Source organism: Anolis carolinensis, chromosome 6 (assembly GCF_035594765.1).
Source record: "Anolis carolinensis isolate JA03-04 chromosome 6, rAnoCar3.1.pri, whole genome shotgun sequence".
NCBI lineage: Eukaryota > Metazoa > Chordata > Lepidosauria > Squamata > Dactyloidae > Anolis > Anolis carolinensis.
In genome coordinates, this window is record NC_085846.1 from 50,507,794 (window position 1) to 50,532,483 (window position 24,690).

Sequence of the window (24,690 nt, forward strand, 5' to 3'; positions counted from 1 at the left end):
ACTCCCAAATGTCAAGGACAACTCCCCTCAAACTCCACCAGTATTCAAATTGAGGCATATCAAGTAAGTGTGTCAAGTTTGTTCCAGATCCATTGTCATTTGTGTTCACAATGCTCTCTGCATGCTTTGAACTGAGTTATCTGAGTCCACACTCCCATACAATCCAGTTCAATGTGGATTTTATACAGCTCTTACAGGGGCTCTTGCGGTCCACAAGTTCAGCAGCTCAGCACTTTAACACACTGTGCCACGGGGGGGGGGGGGGGGGGGGCGGCAGGGAGATAAGGGTAGATGGCCCTTGTGGTCTCTTCCAATTCTATTGTCACCCCGATATCTTAAAAGGTGCAGCTTCTGATACACGGTCAGCAAGATAACCAAGCATTTCTTGCCTTAGAAAAAAACCTTATTTTGAAAAAATTAAAATGAGGTAGAAAATACAACGAACTGGAGCTCCCATGGGTGCCTCCCAAATGGGGGGACCCTGAGCAGTGATAGTACATTTGCTTTTAGAATTTCACAAGGCCTCTTGGGGAATCAATCATTTTCAGGGTCAGTTGTTTAAAAGACAATCAGGCAATTTCACGTCATGGTCTGTATCATCTTCCCTGCACCCTCCATTTGCATAGTTTTTATCAGTAGGAACTCTTCATCCCAAACCCACCATGTACAAGGGAGTGTTGATGCAAATAGACGGGGGGGGGGGGGGGGGTCTGGCAAGCCTCTGGCCAGCAGGGTGGGTTATAGAGTGCTCACACTATGATTCTATTATTTCCTAAATAAGAAGGTGAAGGACAGTTTGGTGTTGAGATAGAGTCGCCTTAGGTTCACCATACATTGGAAATGACTTGAAGACACACAACAGTAACAACAACAAATACTTAAGGTATCAGATCCTTTCTAATCTTGGAAGCTAAGCAGGGTCAATTAAGCCTCACTTTGGGGTGCTAGGGTAAGTTTGTGGAATACATACTTAACCCCAATGTGCCAAATTCTCTTGCCTCTGGAATAATGCAGCCTCGCTTGAGGGTGCTTCAGGTGAGTTTGTGGAGTAGTCACTTGATCCCAGTGTGCTTACTTGGTGCTTACATAAACCAGTAGGTTATGCTGTCCTCTCCCTGAAACAATAATTTCATATACTTTGACATTATTAAACATAAGTTTGAGGTGCTGGAGCAATTTGCTGACTGTTCTCCAGAATCCATAAGCCATATAATCATCACTCTGAAACCAGAGGGCAGACAATCATTGACCTCTGGAATACTAAACCTCACAAGGGCAAGTTCCTGAAGGGGTCAGTTCACACACCATGCCCCCAATGCCTAAGTAATATTGCACTCACTCATGGACCATACTGCAATGATGATCAGAGAAAAAACAAAACAAAACATCAAGAAGGATTGCCAAGCATTTCTAAATTTTATTTAAAAAAGAAAAGGCACACTTGGGGAGAGAGTCCCCTTGGGGAGAGAGGGCGGGTTATAAAGTGTTGTTGCTGTTGTTATGGACTGAGGATTTTGAATACGTTGAAAGCAGAATAAAATTTCATCTGAAATATATCTAGATACAACTACTACCTAGAGCAGGGGTCCCCAAACTAAGGCCCGGGGGCCGGATGCGGCCCATCGAACCCATTTATCCGGCCCCCACAGCACAAGGGCAGAAGGAGGTTGGGCTAAATGACCCAAGGGGTCTCTTATTCTCTTACAACCATTATTATTATTATTATTATTATTATTATTATTATTATTATTATTATTATTATTATTATTGAGGTTGGGTGGCTATCTGTCAGGGGTGCTTTGCTTGTGCTTTTGGTACACAAAAGCAGAAGGGGATTGGACTAAATGGCCCATGGGGTCTCTTCCAACCCTCTTTATTATTATTATTATTATTATTAACATTGAGGCTGGGTGGCCATCTGTCAGGGGTGCTTTGCTTGTGCTTTTGATGCACAAAAGCAGAAGGGAATTGGACTAAATGGCCCAAGGGGTCTCTTCCAACCCTCTTATTATTATTATTATTATTATTATTATTATTATTATTATTATTATTATTATTATTAACATTGAGGCTGGGTGGCCATCTGTCAGGGGTACTTTGCTTGTGCTTTTGATACACAAAAGCAGAATGTGATTGGACTCAATGGCCCATGGGGTCTCTTCCAACCCTCTTTTATTATTATTATTATTATTATTATTATTAACATTGAAGCTGGGTGGCCATCTGTCAGGGGTACATTGCTTGTGCTTTTGATACACAAAAGCAGAATGTGATTGGACTCAATGGCTCAAAGGGTCTCTTCCAACCCTCTTTATTATTGTTGTTGTTGTTGTTGTTAATTATTATTATTATTATTATTGCTCAGTGGCCAACTATAGTCCGGCCCTCCAACTGTCCAAAGGATTGTGAACTGGCCCCCTGTTTAAAAAGTTTGGGGACCCCTGACCTAGAGGATATTAGTTAAGAATTATCCTGAAAGATATACACCATACATGTTTAGAGTAGGTATGTCTCCTACTGAAGGAATGGAACTCCAAGGAAAAGGCCAAGGGGGAAGGGAGAGGGAGGGGAAGCAATAGTACCATTGTATTGTATTTTGTTTCAATCAAAGTAATTTCTGCAATACAATTACGGAAAAAGATCATCCTGTTCCATGGATTTTACTGTCCTCTCCGAAACCATTATTCACTTACCCCTTGAAATACAGGGTGTTTGAAAAAGAACTCCTTATTCGCCATTTAATTTAAATGGTGAATAGGGGGTTCTTTTTCAAACACCCGGTATTAAATCTAAATTGAGGGTTGAGTCCAGTTCTTGAAATGGTCACTTTGTCCAGCTGTGCCTACCACCCCCCGCAGATCTTAGAAACATTGTCTTGGAAACATTCTAAACATACTGTTATCCTCAGGAAATCTAAAGATGACATCCTCAGGAGATAGCAGGGTTGGTGAGAAATCTGTTTCCTCCCATCCCATATCTGGGATATTTACATCCCCGCTCTGCCATTCCCTTTTGGTGATGTTGTCTTCAGAATGATCTGAAGATGACACCATTTGTGGTGATGTCTTCAACACCATCATTCCCTTGAATCTGGAATGATTAAACCTCACCAGGAAGGGGGTACTTGAAATAAATTATGGGGGTGGGGGAGGTGATCTAGAAAGTAGTTGAGCAGAATGTGTACACTTGGTGGAGACTGGTATGATCTCCAAGGCCATGTCCAATGCAACATCAAGTACTCCAGTTGGGTTGGTGGCAGAGTGTCAACTATCTCCCCATCTGAGCATCTGGGAAGCAGAGGATGAGGGTGAGCCTCCAATGTTTTCACCAATTTATGATATCAAGGCAACTGAGGGGTGAAGGAAGTCCAAGGTGACTGCAATCATTGAGTGTTCTGCCGGTGTTGGGGAACTAGGCAGAGATGCAGGTTTCATTTCTGGATGAATTTTCTTCTTATGCTTTTCTTCAGTGTAGTAAATTCACCCATGTCCATCGAGCAGCTCGGACTAAGGAGCTTGTGAGGTACAGTGACGGGTCAGTTTCTTGGCCTTTTTCACCTGAGATGATTTTGATTCCTGTAATGATAACTTGATGGTGAACCAGACTGACAATGTCAATGGAGGCTGAGTCAATTAGATATCAATGTCAGTCTTCACTTCGATGATGGTACCAATGACACAGACATATCAGTGATGCTTATGTGGTTTTGAAGCCAACTTGGAGGTGGTGGTTGTGCTTGAGACCAGAGGCAGAGACATTAGAGGATGCTCATATAGAAAAGTCCTAAGGTGAGACTTCTTGTTATGCCTGGCCTGGAGCATAAAGACAGCAGGTTTAACCAATGTGCCTTCCCAAAAGACACAAGAAACATTTGTAATGCCTATCTGTGTCGGTGATTTAGTTTTACCACAATCTGCACATTTCTTGAAGAATGTGGTCAATGACCTTGAGAGGTGGTAAGACTAGTAGGGTCAGGAATGAAGGTCAGAGAATAGAAGATATGGGCTGAGATCAAATCTAGAAATAAACATGGAACAAAGAAGGGAGTACACAAAAGAGTAAGCAGAGAATAGACCAAGTCACGTAAAACCAGAGGAGGCAATCAGAAGCAAAGCTTTCCACAGAAAGTATGAAGAGACACAAAACAAGCTGAGATTCCTAATGTGCTGCTGTAGTGATGGATGAAAAAGAACTGAGGATTTGCCTGCAACTACCCTTATATGTTGAACAGGTGGGTGAGGTTGCAGTCAAAAATTGTTTCTTTAGAGCAGAGGTTCCCAAACTTTTGCAGTCATGGAACCCTAATTCTATCCCTGGGTTTTACTGAGTATTGGGAACCCATAAAGTCCTCCTTTTCTCTTTACTGCTATTGCCTGAGTGTTTTTTTTTTATAACAGCAAGTTTGGAAATAAAGAGAAAATACTGAGGTTGCTCTGAACTGAACTTAGTTTAGGGAGCAGTGGTATTTATAAGACAAAGAACATTCTGGATGTTTCTAGAAAAGCCTAGAGTGCTGTAGTGTGTGCACAAGGAACTTTCTCAGAACATCCATGCACTTTCCCTGGAGAGATTGCGAGATTTGAGATGCCGGCCTGTGATAAAATAACCTCTGTTGGCAAGTAGGTTTTTGGCAACAAACCACGCTCTCCCTTCCTTGGCATTAGATATAATCAACTAGTTAGCTTTCAGTGGTTTTATTTTAAAATCTATTTCAAATTAGATTTTAAAGATTTTTTGTAAAAACCCCTACAACGCTTTTGTAGAACCCTAAGGTTCCATGGAGCAGTTTGGGAACCACTGCTCTAGAGTTCTAGAAGGTTCCAAAGTGCATTGCATGAGTGCAATAAAACTCATTTGTGCGGTTCACAGACACCATGAAGAACAACAGACACGTGTGTTTGTGTATGCTTCAACTTCCAGTTGATGACCTGGTTTCATGTCCAATACTATTATAATCAAAACCAATCCTAAAACTGTCATTGGGAATCTGTAGCCTATAAGAATTGATAAGGTTTACTACATGAATAGAGTACATTTGTCATTAATCCATTTGTTCAGCAATCATTTCAAATCTTTTCATCAGAAAAGTCTTGTCTTTTTTTTCAAAATTCACTGATGTGCATATTACAGCTAACCATCATGTTTAATCTGATTTGGAATTGGGAAGAGAAATAGGCAACAATTAGTTACACGTGAAAAAGAGGTTCTTAGGATATTGTGTCATAGAAAATATAGCAAAACACAGTTTTTAGTCATGGAGAAATATATCTAGACATGTTTATAGAATTCTCATAAATATATGGTAATCAATATACATAAGTAAACATATTTTTCCTTTAGGGAAAAAATAGATAAACAGTAGCAAAATGAAGGTGAAAAGGATTTTGGCAGACAATTTTTTAAAAAAGTATTTGAAAAAGACAGTGGAACATTTTTAAAGTCAGTAAATATTTTAAAATAAATTATTATACCACAAATATAATTTTGTCAGTTGTTTGTTTGGTGATACTGCATCATCATAATCATGATCATGATGGTTATTTCTTTCCACAGACATCCCTTGCCACCTCATCCAGTCTGTTAAATTTCAAGATAAGTGATTTTCCTGGTTGGAAAAAAAAAACATACATTGTCTTACTCTGCACATGGCAAGGTATATTCCCAATATGGCATAATTCAAACTGATGGAGTCAACCATGTAAGTAGGAAATACTGATTTACATTTCACTATCTTTAATATTTTAATGTGATCAAAGTATTATCACTGTACATTTAAAAATATTGTCTAATTGTGTATCTCAGAACACCACAACTCTTAAATACATAATTTGGAAAGAATTCTAGTTAAGATGTTCCAAGATTATATTAAAAAATAAAATAATTGAAGGTGCACAGTGGAGCAAGATAGGATGCAAACGGAGTATTAAGTTTTGTAGACAACTTGTTCTTTCAAATATTTCCTTCAATACACTACAAGCATGTATCACAGCCATTTGATCAAGAGACCACTGGAATGCCCAGTTGAATGGGAGTGTATACAGTTTAAATAGTGGACAGAAAATGATAACTTGTAAACATCTTGGCTAAATGCTACACGATTATGGAATAGCGCTTACCACACAGAAAATACTGTTAGTAACCAGGTGGACCCAGAAAATGACACTCTTCCTTTATGTTTAATGCTATCAGTACCAGCCAATTTAGATTGATGACAGACATCAACTTAAAAATACAGTCAACTGAGATCACCTAACAATGTTCACATAGTTCAAACAGGTGTCTAAAACCTATCCTTCTGATAGCCTACTGCTTTTGTAACTGGCATGCATTAGGAAACTTTTATTCTACATTTATTTCTTTTTAAAGTATTTTAATTGTGTTGGTTTTAAATACATGCTTTACAATATCACCTAACCTTGTTTGCTCCAACTATACCAGTAACAATTGACTGCTGTTGTGTTTCTTTTCGATACTGAACATAAAAATTTGGATTTTCAGTGTTAGAAACACATTTCTAATTTGACCTCAGCTAGATCTGCTAGATCAGTGGTTCTCAACCTGGGATCCCCTGATGTTTTTGGCCTTCAACTCCCAGAAATCCTAACAGCTGGTAAACTGGCTGGGATTTCTGGGAGTTGTAGGACAAAAACATCTGGGGCTCCCGGGTCGAGAACGACTGTGCTAGACGATTTCTTTAAACATGAAGCAATTCTTTGGCTTTGAAAACAACTTGACTAACACTGGAAATCAGCGTAACACTGAAAGTAGCATAAACACTTTTTTTTATAAATATGTCATATTAGCAAAAACAATAATATTTTTCAGTTTCTCGCTTAGTTTGACACTTGATGAAATACAGGCAGTTCCCAAATTACAAACCTCCAACTTACAAACGACTCATAGTTAAGTACAGGGTGAGACAACAGGAATTGAGAGAAATGGGGGGACGCCTGGCTCGACAGCAGTACGTGTGAAAAAGATTTTGGGAGTCCTTGTAGACAACAAGTTAAACATGAACCAACAATGTCATGTGACAGCTAAAAAAGCCAATGGGATTTTGGCCTGCATAAATAAGAGTATAGTGTCTAGATCCAGGGAGGTTATGCTACCCCTGTATTCTACCTTGGTCAGACCACACCCGGAATATTGTGTCCAATTCTGGGCACCACAATTGAAGGGAGATGTTGACAAGCTGGAATGTGTCCAGAGGAGGGTGAGTAAAATGATCAAGGGTCTGGAGAATAAGCCCTGTGAGAAGCGGCTGAAAGAGCTGGACATGTTTAGCCTGCAGAAGAGAAGGCTGAGAGGAGACATGGTAGCCATGTATAAAAATGTGAGAAGAAGTCATAGGGAGAAGGGAGCAAGCTTGTTTTCTGCTGCCCTGGAGATTAGGACGCAGAACAATGGCTTCAAATTACAGGAAAGGAGATTCCACCTGAACATTAGGAAGAACTTCCTAACTGTGAGAGCTGTTCAGCAGTGGAAGAAGTTCCTTCTTTGCGGGCTTTTAAACAGAGACTGGATGGCCATCTGTCGGGGGTGCTTTGAATGTAATTTTCCTGCTTCTTGGTGGGGGTTGGACTGGATGGCTCACAAGGTCTCTTCTAACTCTTATGATTCTATTAAATCTACCTCTGGGGAAGAAAATTCACTCCTGAAAGATTTCTCGGGGGGAAAGGTGTCTCCACTGCAGCTTTCTCACCGATCCTTGTTTCCACAACAAGCCACATTTTTCAAAATCCAATTATCATAGGGAACAGAAAGTAAGGTGAAATCTTCTGAACAAGGGCACAAACAGCAAAAGAAACACCAGCAGGTGTTAAAAAGCATTGGCAAACTTTGGCTGGCCCAAAGAATTACAGCAGATTGTTAACCAGGGCTGGCTAAAAGGAGTACAAACCCCTGGTTGTAATAACTCCACTAGCTGCCAGATTGTTTCTAGGCACAATTCAAAGTGCTGGTCATGATCTATAAATCCCTATATGTCTCATGTCCAGGCTATTTGGCAGATCGTATCTCCTGCAGCAAACCAGCCCGGGCTCTGAGCTCTCCTGTAGCTGGGTAAAACCTGCTTATTAAGGCAGTCTTTTAAAGAAGAAAAAGCGAGCAAGAGGAGTGGTGTAGGGTATCTGATTATTCAAATTGTTTTAAGGAATTTTAATTGACTGGTTTGTTTAGTAACTATTTTAATATTTATATGATGTGAATTTTAGTCTGCATTTTTTCAAATGTTGCGAGCTGTTTTCCATCTAAATCGAGGTAAAAGACGGATGATGATGATATAGTATACAAAATAATGCTTTATTTTAACTCACCATGGTTTCAATCAAATTTATGCTTATGTCTAAATAAGCCCTACTAAGTCAAATTAGATTCACATCTGAGTAGATATACATTGTTAATATAAAATCATGGTTTGATCCTGGTTTAGTTCACAGGTAAAGGAGAGTTGCAATTTAGCTAAAAGCAGAGGTATCCAATCTCTTCTTGTGAGCAACGAGGCAGCAGGTAAGGGTGACTGAGCCCATGGTTTGTTGGAGATACTATGCTTTCTTTATATTTGAATCAATTTCAAATCAGACAAGAAAATAAGCAGGAAACAAGCTGAGGTGAATTTCAAATACAAACTTAAGGAAGTATTAAAAATATAATACGTATGTTGGAACATGAAGCATAGATTGTCTAAATACAGGCAAGATCTGCTCCATTTTATAAGGCATTCATCTCATCTTTGGGCCTCACCCTTCTAGTATCCTACATTCTTGAAAAAGGCATGACGTTTAGGATAGGAAGAGCAATGATGAATGTTGGCAACAGTAAATAAAAAAGAAACAGCACTAAACCAGATCTGCTCACCTATTTACTCCTTTACTTTCTCCCATTTTTCTTTCATTGGCAGGCACAAGAATATTCTGCCCATTTATACAAAATAATTAAAATAAATGTGAACAGCCATTGCTCCAAATCTTAGCGATCATATTTATCTTAAGCCACTTTTAGGCTATCCTAATCTGAGGTAGAACATTTTATTTTTATTTAATTTACATACCACCTTTTGCACAGAATGGGATCCAAGGTGGCCATATTTCCTCCAAATTATTTAGAAAAGCTGTCCATCCTGAAATATTTTCATTTGGTAAACGTCACTCCAACACTCAGTGCAAAAACTGTGGGAGAACCACGTCCTCTCTCATATTGTAGCATCTCTAGGAATTTGAACTCTTTCCTTTTTTTTTGTATTGGGAAAAAGTTGTTGTGTCCACACTCCATTTAGGCCTGTGGCATCTACTGCAGAATCAATATGGTCATCCGGTATCATCCATCTCAAGAATACAAGGAAAAGAAAGCTAAGCACAGCCAAAACTGCAAAAATACAGCCTGTCACAGGGCCACAGTGAGAAATAAGCCTGTCAAGCCGTTTGGACATTGGCAAAACAGTTTCACTTGCCACTCTGTCATACACCTAAAAAAGAAAAAAAAAATAGGTGTAAGATTTATTTGCAGCATTTAGTCTGTCTCATCTAACAGTCTACCACTCTTACCATTGATTAGGTAAAGAGCATTTCTATACCTGCTTGAAAGGAAGTATCAGGAAAAAGTTTTATATAGCATTTTCCCTGTCCCCAGCACCAGGTCCCCACACAGACACACAGTCGGTGAAGATAACTTCTTGATTTACAAGAACTTTGCACTTTTTTATCATGCCAGAAGCGACTTGAAAACATACTACAAGTCGCTCCTGGTGTGAGATAATTGGCCGTCTACAGAGACATTACCCACGGGGCTCCCAGATGTGTTACTGGGAGGCTTCTCTCATGATCCTGCAAGTTAGAGCTGACAGCACTAAACAGATCTGTTCACCCTGCCTCAGGGATTCGAACCCGCAACCTTCAGGTCAACAGTTCACAAGGATTTAATTTAACCCATTGTGCCACCGCAGCTCCACAAGAAGCTGAAAGAGCCATATACATATCCTGCATCTTACAGTGCACAATGCTACATGTAGGATCTGACTGTAATCTAAACAAATTGAGTAAAAGATAATCACATATAAACAAATTTCAACACTTAGAAGTTATACAGAGAAGCTACTTGTAGAAAGCATAAAATTTCCAAATATGAGCGTATCAATGAGTGATACAAGTTATGCTATCAACACAACGAATTTGGGGACTGACGCTTTAGTTAAAATAGTGCATTATATAAAATATGCTCTCACTAATTAATCTTTAGACTCCTCCAGTTTAAAAAATATTCAGCTGGTCTTGCTGACCTCATTAAAATGACACTTTAAAGAAGGATAAAAGTATAGGTATAGGCGTTTCAAACATGGAAGTTTGCCTACTTTTTCAGTTCTCCTTGCAACATTTCTCCAAGTGTAGAAAGTTTTAACCTTGTTATGTATGACTTCAGGCAATGGAAGTGATCCTGACTTCAACTGGATAATAGCTTTTTCCAGTCCACTACACAGAGAATTCACAGAAGGTTCACATAAGATTATAAAATCATCAGGCAACACTTCAGGAATCCCACCAACTTTTGTGCTTACCACCTACAAGGGAAAGAAAAGTATCTTTATGTTCACAGAGTAATAATATCTAAAAATATCAACCAGACTTAAATGTTTGTTTCATCTAAAAATGTTATTAAAAATAAAAATGCTATCTGTGAGGTAGGCTAGTTTGACACTATATAAAGCCCAACATTAATGCTTAATAATAGAGAACCTTTCTGGTCCATGACAAGATCAAGCTAGGCAACACATCTTCAAGTGTTGCTAGATGACTACTCTCGTCAGTCCTACCTAGAACCACCAATGGTCAAGGATATGAGAGGGTCACAAAATGCCTACCTGAAGTAGACCCTCAGATACAAAACTGTTGCTCGTTGGCTTCTTTTCTCTCTCTCTTCTTTCACCCCCACCTTTTCAATCTGTCATTACAAAACATTACTACTTGTGACTTTTTGTTTATTCGGCTCCGCTAACCTTAGTCTTCTATATGTATCTTGTCCCCACATTGTTATTTCTCTTTGTTCTTAAAATCAGTTTTTAAAATGCTCAGGATGGAGGCTCTGCTATTAAACATCCTTCTAATCAGGACAATGAAATAATGCTGATTGTTTTCACACATTAGGGCAAGTTTCTGTGATTTGCTTCAAATAGGAGGCAATTCTCTACAGTACTGGAAACAGGAAATTTAGTTAAACTCTGCCCATTATAATCAACTCATGGAATAGCCCTGAGCAAGATAATAACTTGTTCTCTCTTGTCAGTTGTCAGCCTCTGGATCCTTCTACCACAGCAGAAGAGACAGCCAGTTTCTCATTTTTTGCCTGCTTCCTCCAGATTCTCTTCACCTCTTAAACTCATTAGTGGGCTGGCTACAGGCGACTGAGGTCAGGAAGTGAAGATGATCTGGAGAAGGCAAAAAACCCATCACCCCTCCAACTGCAGTAGAGGGATCCTTGACACATTTGTCTTCTCAAGAAAGGTGAGGAGGAGGAGGAGGAGATAAGCTTGTTGAGTTTGTTTCATAACTTCTGCCTGCCTTCTCATCCTCTTCACCACTCTATCCCACTTGCAGGCCAGCTACAGACAACCACACGTGAGAAGCGTGGAGGGGATAGGCACTACTTTTATGTCTTCCTTGGATGGACAACAGCAAGAGCTCAGTCAGTCTGGAAAAGGCCTACCATAAAAGAAGCACTTCTGTATTCCTCACTGCAACAGGGAAGCACCAAAAAGCTGCTGTGCCATTATTTTTTTCAAACTGGCACTACAAAAGGTCTGAACCAGTGTCACAATAGGTAGAAAATACTGCACTGACCTGTGTATAAGCTGACCCAATTTTTGGGGTCACATTTTTGGCAATCCCCCCCCCTTCCCACGATTGATACACAAGTAAAAACAGTAATAACTCCACAGAAGAGGCAACCGCTTTTTCCAGTAATTTACAGTTAAGAAAATTATGCTCCAATTAAAGTGAGATTAATGTTTACTTGAAGTCTCACTTACTTCACTAAATCTAATCCAACAAAAATATTTGAATAACGTATCTTTAAATATTTTCTATGAAATAAGGACATCAGTTTTTACCTGTAACCCACAACTGGCAGCTTCCACAATTGCCATGCAAAATGCTTCAGTGAGAGAAGTGTTTAGAAAAATATGTCCCTGGACTAAGACATTCCGAACATCCTGATGTTCCAAAGCTCCCAGAAGACGAACTCTGCATAGTTATGGGAAACAAAATTTAAATTAATATTTATAGAAGTCTTCCTGGCATGAAGCATGATCACAACCAATGCTAAACAATGCTGAGTTCCATCTTGTCTCCTATGCCATCAGTTGGAGGCTCCTCCCCCATCACCACCTGATGCTCTGGGGCCAGAGTGAAGAGGGGACCCAGGAAGACAGTTCCATCTTGTCTCCTATGCCATCAATTGGATGCTCCTCCCCGCATCACCAACTAATGCTCTGGGGCCAATATACAATATTCTATACATTAATATATAACAATATAATATATTGTATATACATATAACATCAATATTATAATGTAATACAATATTATACTGATAATAATACAATATAATAATATTAATTATATATATATTACATGTAATATTAACAATAATATGATAGTATAGTGATATAGTTCAATATAGTAATATATAATGCTAAATCAGATTGACTACATCCTTTGCAGCCAAAGGTGGCGGACATCCATCCAGTCGGTGAAAACAAAACCTGGAGCTGACTGTAGTTCAGATCACAAACTTCTTATTGCACAATTTAGAATCAGACTAAAGAGAATGGGGAAAATTCACAGACCAATTAAATATGATCTCACAAATATTCTTAATGAATATGCAGTGGAAATAAAAAATAGATTTCAGGGACTAGACTTGATAAATAGAGTCCCAGAAGAACTATGGACAGAAGTCCACAACATTGTTCAGGAGGCAACAACAAAGTACGTCCCAAAGAAAAAGAAAACCAAGAAGGCAAGATGGTTGTCTGTTGAGACACTGGAAGTAGCCCAAGAAAGAAAGAAGGCGAAAGGAAACAATGATAGGGGGAGATATGCCCAATTAAATGCACAATTCCAGAGGTTAGCTAAAAGAGGCAAGGAACTATTTCTAAACAAGCAATGCATAGAAGTGGAAGAAAACAATAGAATAGGAAGGACAAGAGACCTCTTCCAGAAAATCAGAAACATCAGAGGTAAATTTCAGGCAAAAATGGGCATGATCAAAAACAAAGATGGCAAGGACCTAACAGAAGCTGAAGAGATCAAGAAAAGGTGGCGAGAATATACAAAAGATCTGTATAGGAAAGATAATAATACAGAGGATAGCTTTGACAGTGTGGTGAGTGAATAACAAGGAAGCAGGAGACAACGGGATCCCAGCTGAGTTGTTTAAAATCTTGAAAGAAGATGCTGTCAAGGTGATGCATGCCATATGTCAGCAAATATGGAAAACACAAGAATAGCCATCAGATTGGGGGAAAAAATAATTTATATCCCCATACCAAAAAGGGAAACGCTAAAGAATGCTCAAACTTTCATACAGTGGCACTTATTTCACATGCCAGTAAAGTAAGGCTCAAGACCCTGCACGACAGACTCCAGAAATACATGGAGCGAGAGTTGCCAGATGTACAAGCTGGGTTTAAAAAAGGCAGAAGAACGAGAGACAAAATTGCCAATATGTGCTGGATAATGGAGGAAGCTGGGGAGTTTTAGAAAAACATCTATTTCTGCTTTATTGACTATTCTAAAGCCTTTGACTGTGTGGATCATAATAAATTGTGGCATGTTCTTGGTGGTATGGGGATACCAAGTCACCTTCTTTGTCTCTTGAGAAATCTGTATATAGACCAAGCAGCCACAGTAAGAACAGACCACGGAACAACAGACTGGTTCAAGATTGGGAAAGGAGTACAGCAGGGCTGTATACTTTCACCCTGCCTATTCAACTTGTATGCAGAACACATCATGCGACATGCGGCGCTTGACAAATCCAAGGCTGTAGTTAAAATTGGTGAAAGAAACATTAACAAACTTAGATATGCAGATGATACCACTCTGATGGCCGAAAGCGAGGAGGAGCTGAGGAGCTGAGGAGCCTTATTACCAAGGTGAAAGAAGAAAGTGCAAAAGCTGGGTTACAGTTAAACATCAAGAAAAACAAGATTAAGGCAACCAGACTGGCAAATAGAGGGAGAAAACGTGGAGGCAGTGACTGACTTTATATTTCTAGGCACGAAGGTCACTGCAGATGCAGACTGCAGCCAGGAAATCAGAAGACGTTTATTTCTTGGGAGGAGAGCAATGGCCAACCTCGATAAAATAGAGAAGAGCAAAGATATCACACTGGCAACGAAGGTCCCCATAGTGAAAGCAATGGTATTCCACATGGTAACCTATGGATGTGAGAGCTGGACCATAAGGAAGGCTGAGTGAAGAAAAATAGAACTTTGATGCTAGAGGAAAATCCTGAGAGTGCCTTGGACCGCAAGAAGATCCAACCAGTCCAGACTCCAGGAAATAACATCTGGCTGCTCACTGGAAGGAAGGACATTAGAAGCAAAGATGAAGTATTTTGGCCACATCATGAGAAGACAGGAAAGCTTGGAAAATATCATGATGCTGGGGAAAACGGAAGGAAAAAGGAAGAGAGTCCGACCAAGGGCAAGATGGATGGATGGTATCCTTGAAGTGACTGGCTTGATTTTGAAGGAGCTGGGGGCAGCGACAGCCAACAGGAAGCTTTGGCATGGACTGGTCCATGAGGTCACGAAGAGTTGGAAACGACTGAATGAATTAAACAACAAAACAACAATGCTAATATTGTGCTATGCTAATAATATAATATGTTATATGTACATATAATTTGTAAGCCGCTCTAAGTCCCCTTTGGGGTGAGAAGGGCAGGATATAAGTGTAGTAAATAAATAAATAAATAAATAAATAAATATACAAACACATTTTGTGTCATTCATATTAATGCAACATATTTATGAATGTGCATATTGTACCTTGTTGTCTTTAACTGTGATTCATTGTACCAAACAACAAAGTTGTACAATGCTATTCAAAAATGATTTCACTGCAAATTAAAGGTAAAGGTAAAGGTTTCCCCTGACGTTAAGTCCAGTCATGTTTGATGGGGGTTGGTGCTCATCTCCATTTCTATGCCGAAGAGCTGGCGTTGTCCGTAGACACCTCCAAGGTCATGTGGCCGGCATGACTGCATGGAGCGCCATTACTTTCCCGCCAGAGCGGTACCTATTCATCTACTCACATTGGCATGTTTTCGAACTGCTAGGTTGGCAGGAGCTGGAGCTAACAGCAGATGCTCACGCCGCTCCCAGGGTTTGAACCTGGGACCTTTCGGTCTGCATGTTCAACAGCTCAGCGCTTTAACACACTTCTCCACCGGGGCTCCAATTTCACTGCAAATTATAAATACTTATAATCAAGCATTCAACCTTAAGTGTCTGAGGAGAGAGCAGAAGCTGAGCTGTGTTTTGGCAGTCATCCTTGACTAATTTTTAAAGGCTTGTGTGGGGGCCTTTGTTTGATTTTGGACATGTACTTTCCCTTAGCTCATGCTCATAGGTGGGGCTTCTGCTGAGCTACTGATTTCTTTGGGGACAGAAGCTGCTATTAGATCTGTGTCACTGCTACCTCAGTCTGTAGAGATCAGTACCTGAGATCCAGCAGCACATATATTAAGGCCTTTGCAGTCATAGCATTAGAAGTTGAACAATGGATCCACTAATGGGCATTTTACTGTTTTATAGATATTATTTTAGTATTATCTGTCTTAATAGTGGAAATATTAAGATATAATGTATCTTAGAGTTGCATGATCTTTCAGTGTCATATCCTCAGGCAAAACTGTAACATAAGTTACAGATGCATTTATTTTGTTTATTTGAACAAACCTTACAACTGCCTGTAAAAACAAAAACAACCTAATATATTTGTTGGAAATAGCAACCTTCTACAAACCTCCTATACTAGTTATTTGTTATGTATATAATTGAGATTGTTTACTATATTGTATGTATATATTGGTATGCAGTTTTACCTTAACTCTGTGTTGTTTGAAGTTGTGAGAGAGACTACAGACCATGTGACTCAGATCTGAGAATGTTCAGAGTGAGACTCCATTTTAGAATCCGTTTGAATCAGAAGTCAGTTAATACAGTTGATGTCTGATAGAGTATGAGTCCAAAGTATTCTGTTTTTCAGATTTAAAAAAAATTGGAATACTTGCATGCACATGATGAGATATCCTGGAGATGGGACCAAAATTTAAATGCGAAATTCATTGCTGTCTCATATATATGTAGCCTGAAGGTAATTTTATACACACTGTTTTTAATAATTTTGTGCATGAAACAGAGTGTGCGTACACTGAGACATCAGAAAGCAAAGTGGCAATGATTTTGGAGTATTCTGGATTTCAGAATTTCGGATAAGGGGCACAACATCTATTAAAATATTTACATCCCATCGTCTATCACAGGATCTGAGTGATGTAAAAACAAAATCACTATTAGCAGTTAAAATGCAAGCATTTAAGATCCAAATAGTCTTTAAAAGATAGTAAATACTGCAACCAGTTTAAAATGTCAAAGCTATGTGCATGCTGTGGAATAAATCAAAAGGCTTTATGTTTTTACTTGATGCCCAAGTAAAGCCACCTTCAGAGCTAATCAGAGAAGGATGTTCCACAAAAGAGAACATACTATCAGGTGCAGCACTGAATCTGGCAAAATCAGGGAAATGTATATGCACTGCATGCCTCTTCTCCTCATACGCTTGCCCACTCCCCATTTCATCTATCCCTTTAATTAATAATAATAATAATAATAATAATAATAATAATAATAAACATCATCATCATCATCATCCTTAATTTATAACCTGCCCTATCTTCTCGAGGGGACTCAGGGTGGTTTAGTGTAGATTAACATATCCACACTAAAACAAGTCACACAGCACATACCTATCATGGAGCTGGTATCTTTCCCGTACCTCTTCTAATACAATTCGCTTTGGTCCTTCTCCTCCAATTAAGAAGTGCAGATCTGGATACTTCTGACAAAGCTCAGGAATTATGCCACTAAGCAAATCTATACCTGCAGGCATAATATATAAAAAGTATTGCTATTTCAGTAGAATTGTTAAAACAGTCTTCTTTATGAAGTGTTTAATTTTATAAATCAGTTTTATAAGAAAGACATTTGTTAATCTGGAGTTAATATATACAGCAGATTCTCAGTTAACTGGAACTCAAACAACTTACAGCTCTTAAGCAACTGACAAAAAAATCGAAGAAATAATTCATTAAATAAAATTAAAATCAATTTTAGCAGAAATGTACATTTATGTTAAGTTTGCCTTTATTTGTCTTAATTTAGTTTTAATTACTGTGTTTCAATATTAATATCAATACAGAGTTTATGATGATATAGTATAGTAAGAAATAATAAAATATAATACTATCGAATTGGAAAATATATTCAGATAAAAAACAGTATAATATAATACAATGCAAACAGATTAATACCTATAGTTAAAATATACATGATCATAGAGCAATATTATGGAACTACGGCATAGACCTCCCGAACCCAGGGAAGTCAGAATGGCCCCCTCTCTGCTGTCCTTCAGGCACCAGTCTAAAACCTTTTTGTTCAGGCAGGCTTTTAAAGAATGTGGTTTTTAAGATCAAGTCAGAGGTGTTTTGATCAGTTTTACGGATTTTAATACATTAATATTTAATTCTGTGTTTAATGTTGTGTGTATATATAGATATATATTAAAGTGTATTGAAATGCTTGTAATGTAAGCAGCTTTGATTCTCCTTTCTGGAGAAAAAAAGCGGGGTATAAATAAACATAATAATAAACTAAAATTCAAACAAAAAATTACAAGAGAAAGAACAGTCCAACATGTTCTGGGAGGCAATTTCAAGAGTATGGGGGTTGGTGCTCATCTCCATTTCTAAGCCGAAGAGCTGGCGTTGTCCGTAGACACCTCCAAGGTCATGTGGCCGGCATGACTGCATGGAGCGCCGTTACCTTCCCGCCGGAGCGGTACCTATTGATCTACTCACATTTGCATGTTTTCGAACTCCTAGGTTGGCAGGTGCTGGAGCTAACAGCGGCCGCTTACGCCACTCCCGGGGTTTGAACCTGGGACCTTTCGGTCTCCCGCTCAGTGCTTTAACGCACTTTGCCACCGGGGCTCATGAAACTTATAACGCTGTCAAAAAGAGGATGGGGGAGAGCCTAATTAGCATCGCTTGTTTTTGGAAAAAATGTGCTAGTTCACAGTATCATTTTCCTCTTTTCTAAGTGCTCCTAAGTCTGTCCTAGAACCTTTTCTGGTATCAATGTTAACCTGACTGTTCAGTAGTTGTCCGATCCTTCCTCTGCATTTGAAAACAACATTGCCCAGCTCCAGTCTCCTGGAACTTCACCTGTTTTACAAGAAAATTACAGACAGCAGTTCCAAGATTACATTTTGCCAATTCTTTGGGTATCTTTCAATGCCGTTCATTTTGCCCAAAGACTTGAATTCATTTAAGATAGGCATTTTATAATCAGATGTTATCTGACAAATTCTCTTTTCTTTCACATCTTGCTTTCTGTAAATGTCATGTAGTCTTAATAAATCTACTACAAGGATGACAAGGTAACTAAGTGTTCCTATACTGGTATCTAGCCATTAGCCTAGATTCAGCAGTAACAGTCTGACAAGAAAACTGTTGATCAGATGGAAAAGACCTTTGAAGACATCTGCACCTAGACCTTGTATATACCCTGTTTCCCCTAAAATAAGACATCCCCAGAAAATAAGACCTAGTAGAAGTTTTGCTGAATTGCTAAATATAAAGCCTCCCCCGAAAGTAAGACCTAGCAAAGGTTTTGTTTGGAAGCCTGCCCGCCGAACAGAACACCAGAGCATGCAGAATCGGTAAATGTATGTACCATAGAGTGTTTTACATGGAAATAATGGTAGTAACAAGAAATTCTTGATTCTTCACAGTTTGTCTGGTCATGCTGGTTTGTGATGACAACTACTGTACAGTATATAATAAATGTTCATTTTTTTGTTCAACAATAAATATGAATTATTTTTCATGGAAAAATAAGACATCCCCTGAAAATAAGACCTAGAGCATCTTTGGGAGCAAAAATTAATATAAGACCCTGTCTTATTTTCGGGGAAACACGGTATGAAATATCAACTTGTATTGTGCAACTACAAGTAAAAGCAAACATTGGATACTACCTTTCCCCTAGGTGCAGATTCTATCCTTCTCCATTATCTCCACATGAACAACCCTTAGATACAAATTGGCTGAAAGATATGACTGACTCAAAGTCATTCAGTGAATGACACAGTAGAAAAAGATTTGAATGTAATTGTCTTTTTTGCTAATGATCAATAATTATGGTAGGTTATGTAAAGATTTCCTCCATTCAAAGCTGTGCTATACCAATGCTAGAGAGACTTTTTCTTCAAGAAGCAGCTAATGAAGTAAAATGTTCATTACTTTGCTGCTTGTCTTAACAATTATTCAAAGTGTCATCGAAGGCTTTCATGGCCTGAATCATTGGGTTGCTGTGAGTTTTCCAAGCTGTATGACCATGTTCCAGAAGTATTCTCTCCTGAAATTTCACCCACATCTATGGCAGGCATCCTCAGAGGTAGTGACGTCTGTTGGAAACTAGGCAAAGGGAGATTTATATATCTGTGGAATATGTCCGGGCTTGGAGAAAGAATTCTTGTCTGTTTTAAGCAAGTGCGAATGTTGCAATTGGCCACCTTGATTAGCACTGAATAGCCTTGCAGCTTCAAAGCCTGGCTGCTTCCTGTCTGGAGGGACTCCTTTGTTGGGAGGTGTTAGCTAGCCCTGATTGTTTCCTGTCTGGAATTCTCCTGTTTTCTGAGTGTTGTTCTTTATTGAACACTGTCCTGGGCCTCCAGCAAAAGTATATCACAGAAAGTAAACTATAGGATTGCACTGGAGGACCCTACAATGCCTTAGCGTGATGAAAGTTGACCAGAAAATCACACTGGAGTCCTGTGCATGAACATCAATGAGGAAGGAGTGAAAAGAAACCTCTTCCTCAGTTATTCTCATTCAGATTTCTCTTCAGCCACCAACACATTGAGTAAAGAGTGGATAGTATCAGAATCATTAGAATGCATGGTGGCCTCCATGGCCAAAAACTTCCTTAACCCTTTTCTAGGGATTCTACATGTAACAGGGCACTCTCAAATCAACATGATGCCATGAAGTCAAAAGGTCTGTTTATAAGCCCCACATACAAGTTTCAGTCCATACAATCGGCAATCCCATATGTTTCTGGTCCAATTGCAAGTTTTTCCATCAATGACTGTATGGTTTCTATCAAAGATTTAATCAGAATCTTAGGTTTATAATTAAATAAAACTACAAAACCTTTAAATCAACTTCCAAATAACTTAAAAGCACTGAAAATGCAAATCAACACAAAAGAGTATTTTGTTTTTATCATCTCCATCATATGTCAGAGAAAAAGAAACTGCACTTAGATGGAGCTTATAAATCTTACCTTTTCTATACACAAGCCTGCTGACAACAACAATAGTTATTGTTTTATTATCCGATCTAGATGCATCTGGAGTGAAGTCGGTAGGATCAACAGCATTAGGAATAACGGAAACTATCTCAGGATTTAGTGCCGCTCTCAACACAGTGTTCTCCTTGCTAGTGTAAGAAACACATATTATGTGATTTGTATCACATAGCGATACAGTCAAGAGTTTATTTGTGAGCACTGAACTGACATCAGCAAATCCAAAAAGGGAATGGTCTGTAAAAACTGTCCGTAACTGCATTGTCTTGGCATGGAACAGTGCATCATGAGCCATTGCAGAAAAGGAACTATGAGCATGGATGATGGTGACTCTTTCCCGCACAAATATATACCTGAGCAAAGGCAAGCTGTGGAATAGAGTTGTTGCTGTAGACTGGTTGTACATGACTCTTAATGGCAAATAATAGACTTTCAATCCATTTGTGAGGTAACGAATGCCTTTCCGGTCTTCATAAGCATGGGTAACTATGATCACTTTGTGTCCTCTTTCAATCAGGCACTGTGACAGTTGGTAGATGTGGCTTTCTACTCCTCCCATATTTGGATAAAAAAAGTCAGACACCATGCATATGCTATGGCTTCGACACGGGTGCGTTGAAGGCTTATGAGAGTTCACAGTGGGAGAGGATGTGGAGGAGAGAAACTGTCTGTGATTTCCTCTCCTTCTATTGGCCATATTAGATTAGCAATCCATCTATGTGACAGCCATTCAGTATGAAGAACAGGCCCCATTCATTATCTGTGTCAGAAAACAGAGGGTAAAACGTATTACATCATAAGACTCAAAACCTCCACAGGTATCTTTAGGTAAAATTACAACATTGAACTGCACAAGCCTATGCATGCTTATTCAGAAGTATACAACACCCTATTCAAGAGTTAATTTTCACCTCTAGTGAGTAGGTTAGAATCAGTCATACATACAGAAGGCCCATTGCAATTATTGGGGCTTATTTGAAGTATGACAAATACCAGATCAAAGCCAGATTTGCTTGGATTACAACATTAGATGGGAAGTAAATAATAGATTTCAGCACACAAAAGAATTCAGCTGCTTTGAACAAACCATCATATGATTGCAAGCAAAGTGATGCTCAAGTTTTTGCAACAAATGGAGTAAGGAATACCAGTGCCCAAACCGGGTTTTGAAAAGTAAGAGCAATTACAGATATGTTTACTAATGAAGTGCCCCAAGGGATTTCAGAAGAAAATCAATCTATGTTATAAAAATTATAGCAAAGTCTTTGATTTTTACTATTTGTACAAACCATGTATCGCTCCAAATAAATCAGTGTGCAACAATATGCTCTAAACAAGAGCTCACCATTAGGGCAGAATATGGAGAAACAGAATGGTTTCCAACTGGGTGTGACAAGACTGAATTTTATGATTCTACTGAATTAATATATCATAGTTGGTCCTGAAAATGTCTGTTTGCTTGTTTGCATACTGTAAGTCGCTTCTGATGTGAGTCAGCCGTCTACAAAGACGTTGTGCAGGAGACGCCCAGATGTGTTACTAATGTCTTACCTGGTGATCACAACCAGATACAGTGAAGACATCTGCACTTGGTTATTCTTCTGCTTATGCATGCCCAGTATGGAATATGTCTCACCACGCCAAAACAGTGGATGTGGTTCTTAATGAGACATGCCCTATTATCACAGCCATTGACATCTCAGGCCCATCCTCTGTTTGGGTATCAATCAGCATGCCAACAACTTAAATCAAGAAACAGCTTCCTAAGATTTACAGAGATACTTGCAGGAACACCTCATCAATTGAGAGTCCAAGAGTGGCAGGTTAAAACCCTGAACCCCAATCAGTGGCTGATACCGAATGAGAAACTCTCTCCTGGGCGCACAGAAGACTAGGCAACTTGGAAAGTGCTGAAAAGACTGCACTCTGGGACCACGAGGTGCAGAGCCAATCTTAGGAAATTGGGCTATAAAGCTGAGTCCATGACATGAAAGTGTGGAGAAGAGCAAACCACAGACCACTTACTACAATGCAGTCTGAATCCTGCCACATACACAATGAAGGACCTCCTTACAGCAACACTAAAAAGGTAAAGGGTTTCCCCTGATATTAAGTCCAGTCATGACCGACTCTGGGGATTGGTGCTCATCTCCATTTTTAAGCCGAAGAGCCGGCGTTGTCCATAGACACCTCCAAGGTCATGTGGCCGGCATGACTGCATAGAGCGCCGTTACTTTCCCGCCGGAGCGGTACCTATTGATCTACTCACATTTGCATGTTTTCGAACTGCTAGGTTGGCAGGAGCTGGGGCTAACAGCGGGCGCTCATTCCGCTCCCGGGATTTGAACCTGGCACCTTTTGGTCCACAAGTTCAGCAGCTCAGTGCTTTAATGCACTGTGCCACCAGGGGCCCCACAGCAACACTAGAGGCACTCAAAGTGGCCAGCTTCTGGTCAAAGGAAATTTATGGTGGTGTAGTGGATAAAAGGCTTGTGACTTGAAGGTTGGGTTGCTGACCCGAAGGCTGCCACGTTCGAATCCAACCCAGGGAGAGCGCCGATGAGCTCCCTCTATCAGCTCCAGCTCCATGCGGGGATATGAGAGAAGCCTCCCACAAGGATGGTAAAAACATCAAAACATCTGGGCGTCCCCTGGGCAACGTCCTTGCAGACGGCCAATTCTCTCACACCAGAAGTGACCTGCAGTTTCTCAAGTCACTCCTGACACGAAAAAAAACCTTTGTGATTTTTTATACATTATAACTGTATTCTCAATTTGCTTGATACGATAAATAAATTGAATTTGTATGAAATAGAATCATACATTCTCCCCCATAGAGAATTACGTGACATGTTAGTTCCTTACTAACTAGGGCCCTTCCACACAGCTGAGTAAAATCCCACATTATCCGCTTTGAACTGGGATATGTGGCAGTGTGAACTCAGATAACCCAGTTCAAAGCAGATATTGTAGGATTTTCTGCCTTGATATTCTGGGTTATATGGCTGTGTGGAAGGGCCCTAGGAGTCAAACAGATAACACCACAGGGCAATGCTAGCACAAAATCAAGCTCAAATAGTACAATTCGAGGGATCCTTAGTTACAAGTAAGAAATCTATATATATAAAAGAGTGATGGAATCCTGGTGACCGACAAAACAACAAAACTAAACACCCCACAACCTCAAAAATTGACAGCACAGCCCCTCATCCATGCCTCTAGGTTGATACAACAAAAAGAAAAGAAAAATAAAGTCCTAATTAGAGGGAGAGGAATAATTGTTTTTATCCAATTGCTGCCAGTTAGAAGGCTAAGCTCTACCCACTTGGTCTCCTAGCAACCCATTCAGCCCAGGGGACAGGCAAAGTTAAGCCTCAGGCCTCTTCCACACTTCCTATAAAATACAGACACCACCAGGCAAAGCCACAGCAACGCGTGGCCGGGCACAGCTAGTACTCCATTAAAAGGTGTTTATAAAGAACTAGGTCATCTTAGGGCCCATCTACACTGATCATTTGATGCAGTTCAAAGCCAAGAAACTCAGTGCATTGAACTTCTTTTTTCAGTAGCACAACATATTGAGAAAACATACATCCTGTTGTCATTCTAACTTGGAGAGTGTTTCATTAGAAAACCCAAAAAGAAGCTCGGAGGCTTTCTGCTTCCTTCTCCCTCTGCTACGCGCCATGCTATCCCTCACTCACCTGCTGCCGGAGTCTGTCCCATTTCCGGGTTCACTCTAGGAGGGAGTGCTCTTTCGTCATCTGAGCACCACCCACTCGCCCCCGCGAAGATTTCCGGGCGCCTAGCGATCCAACCACTCAGAGGAGAACTCGCGGTGCACGTGATCAGAGAAGAGCCAATCCGATGAGGCTACATTCAGGCAGCGTCTTTAAAGCGAACTGACAGCTCAGGCGGCATGTGATTGAACGCTAGAGAGCCAGGGTTGGTGTTTTTGAGAGCCTTGGAAAGACTGACCTTTCTCACAAAAACCAGAGGAGGGCGACTAAAGGCTCAGTTCTACTGCCCCTGTT

General features: G+C 39.7%; 1 protein-coding gene across 5 annotated transcripts; it reads right to left on the reverse strand.

The window, feature by feature from the left end:
- Nucleotides 1–1,392: 1,392 nt before the first annotated feature.
- piga (phosphatidylinositol glycan anchor biosynthesis class A) lies at nucleotides 1,393–24,430 on the reverse strand. Of its 5 annotated transcripts, none has more exons than XR_009999655.1 (7): nucleotides 24,249–24,346; nucleotides 20,633–21,416; nucleotides 17,029–17,161; nucleotides 12,098–12,230; nucleotides 10,346–10,552; nucleotides 9,053–9,463; nucleotides 1,393–5,605 (listed from the first exon to the last, which is right to left on the reverse strand). XR_009999655.1 is itself a non-coding variant. In XM_003222293.3 (6 exons), the coding sequence occupies exons 2-6, from the start codon at nucleotides 21,351–21,353 to the stop codon at nucleotides 9,191–9,193; spliced, it is 1,467 nt and encodes a 488-aa protein (XP_003222341.1). In that variant the 5' UTR covers nucleotides 21,354–21,416; nucleotides 24,361–24,430; the 3' UTR covers nucleotides 1,393–9,190. The 5 variants fall into 5 exon arrangements, 3 of the variants coding, with proteins under 3 accessions (XP_003222341.1, XP_008111120.1, XP_062813374.1); XR_009999656.1 differs by having other exon boundaries at nucleotides 9,050–9,463; XM_003222293.3 differs by lacking the exon at nucleotides 24,249–24,346 and adding an exon at nucleotides 24,361–24,430 and having other exon boundaries at nucleotides 1,393–9,463.
- Nucleotides 24,431–24,690: the final 260 nt, after the last annotated feature.

What these genes read in the sequence shown, in the direction of transcription:
- piga (XM_003222293.3), bottom strand. Translation starts at nt 21,353, where the DNA reads ATGGCCAATAGAAGGAGAGGAAATCACAGACAGTTTCTCTCCTCCACA. An exon ending in CAGGCTTGTGTATAGAAAAG is followed by an intron (nt 17,162 to 20,632) that starts GTAAGATTTATA and finishes TTATGCCTGCAG; the next exon opens with GTATAGATTTGCTTAGTGGC. An exon ending in CTGCCAGTTGTGGGTTACAG is followed by an intron (nt 10,553 to 12,097) that starts GTAAAAACTGAT and finishes TTTCCCTTGTAG; the next exon opens with GTGGTAAGCACAAAAGTTGG.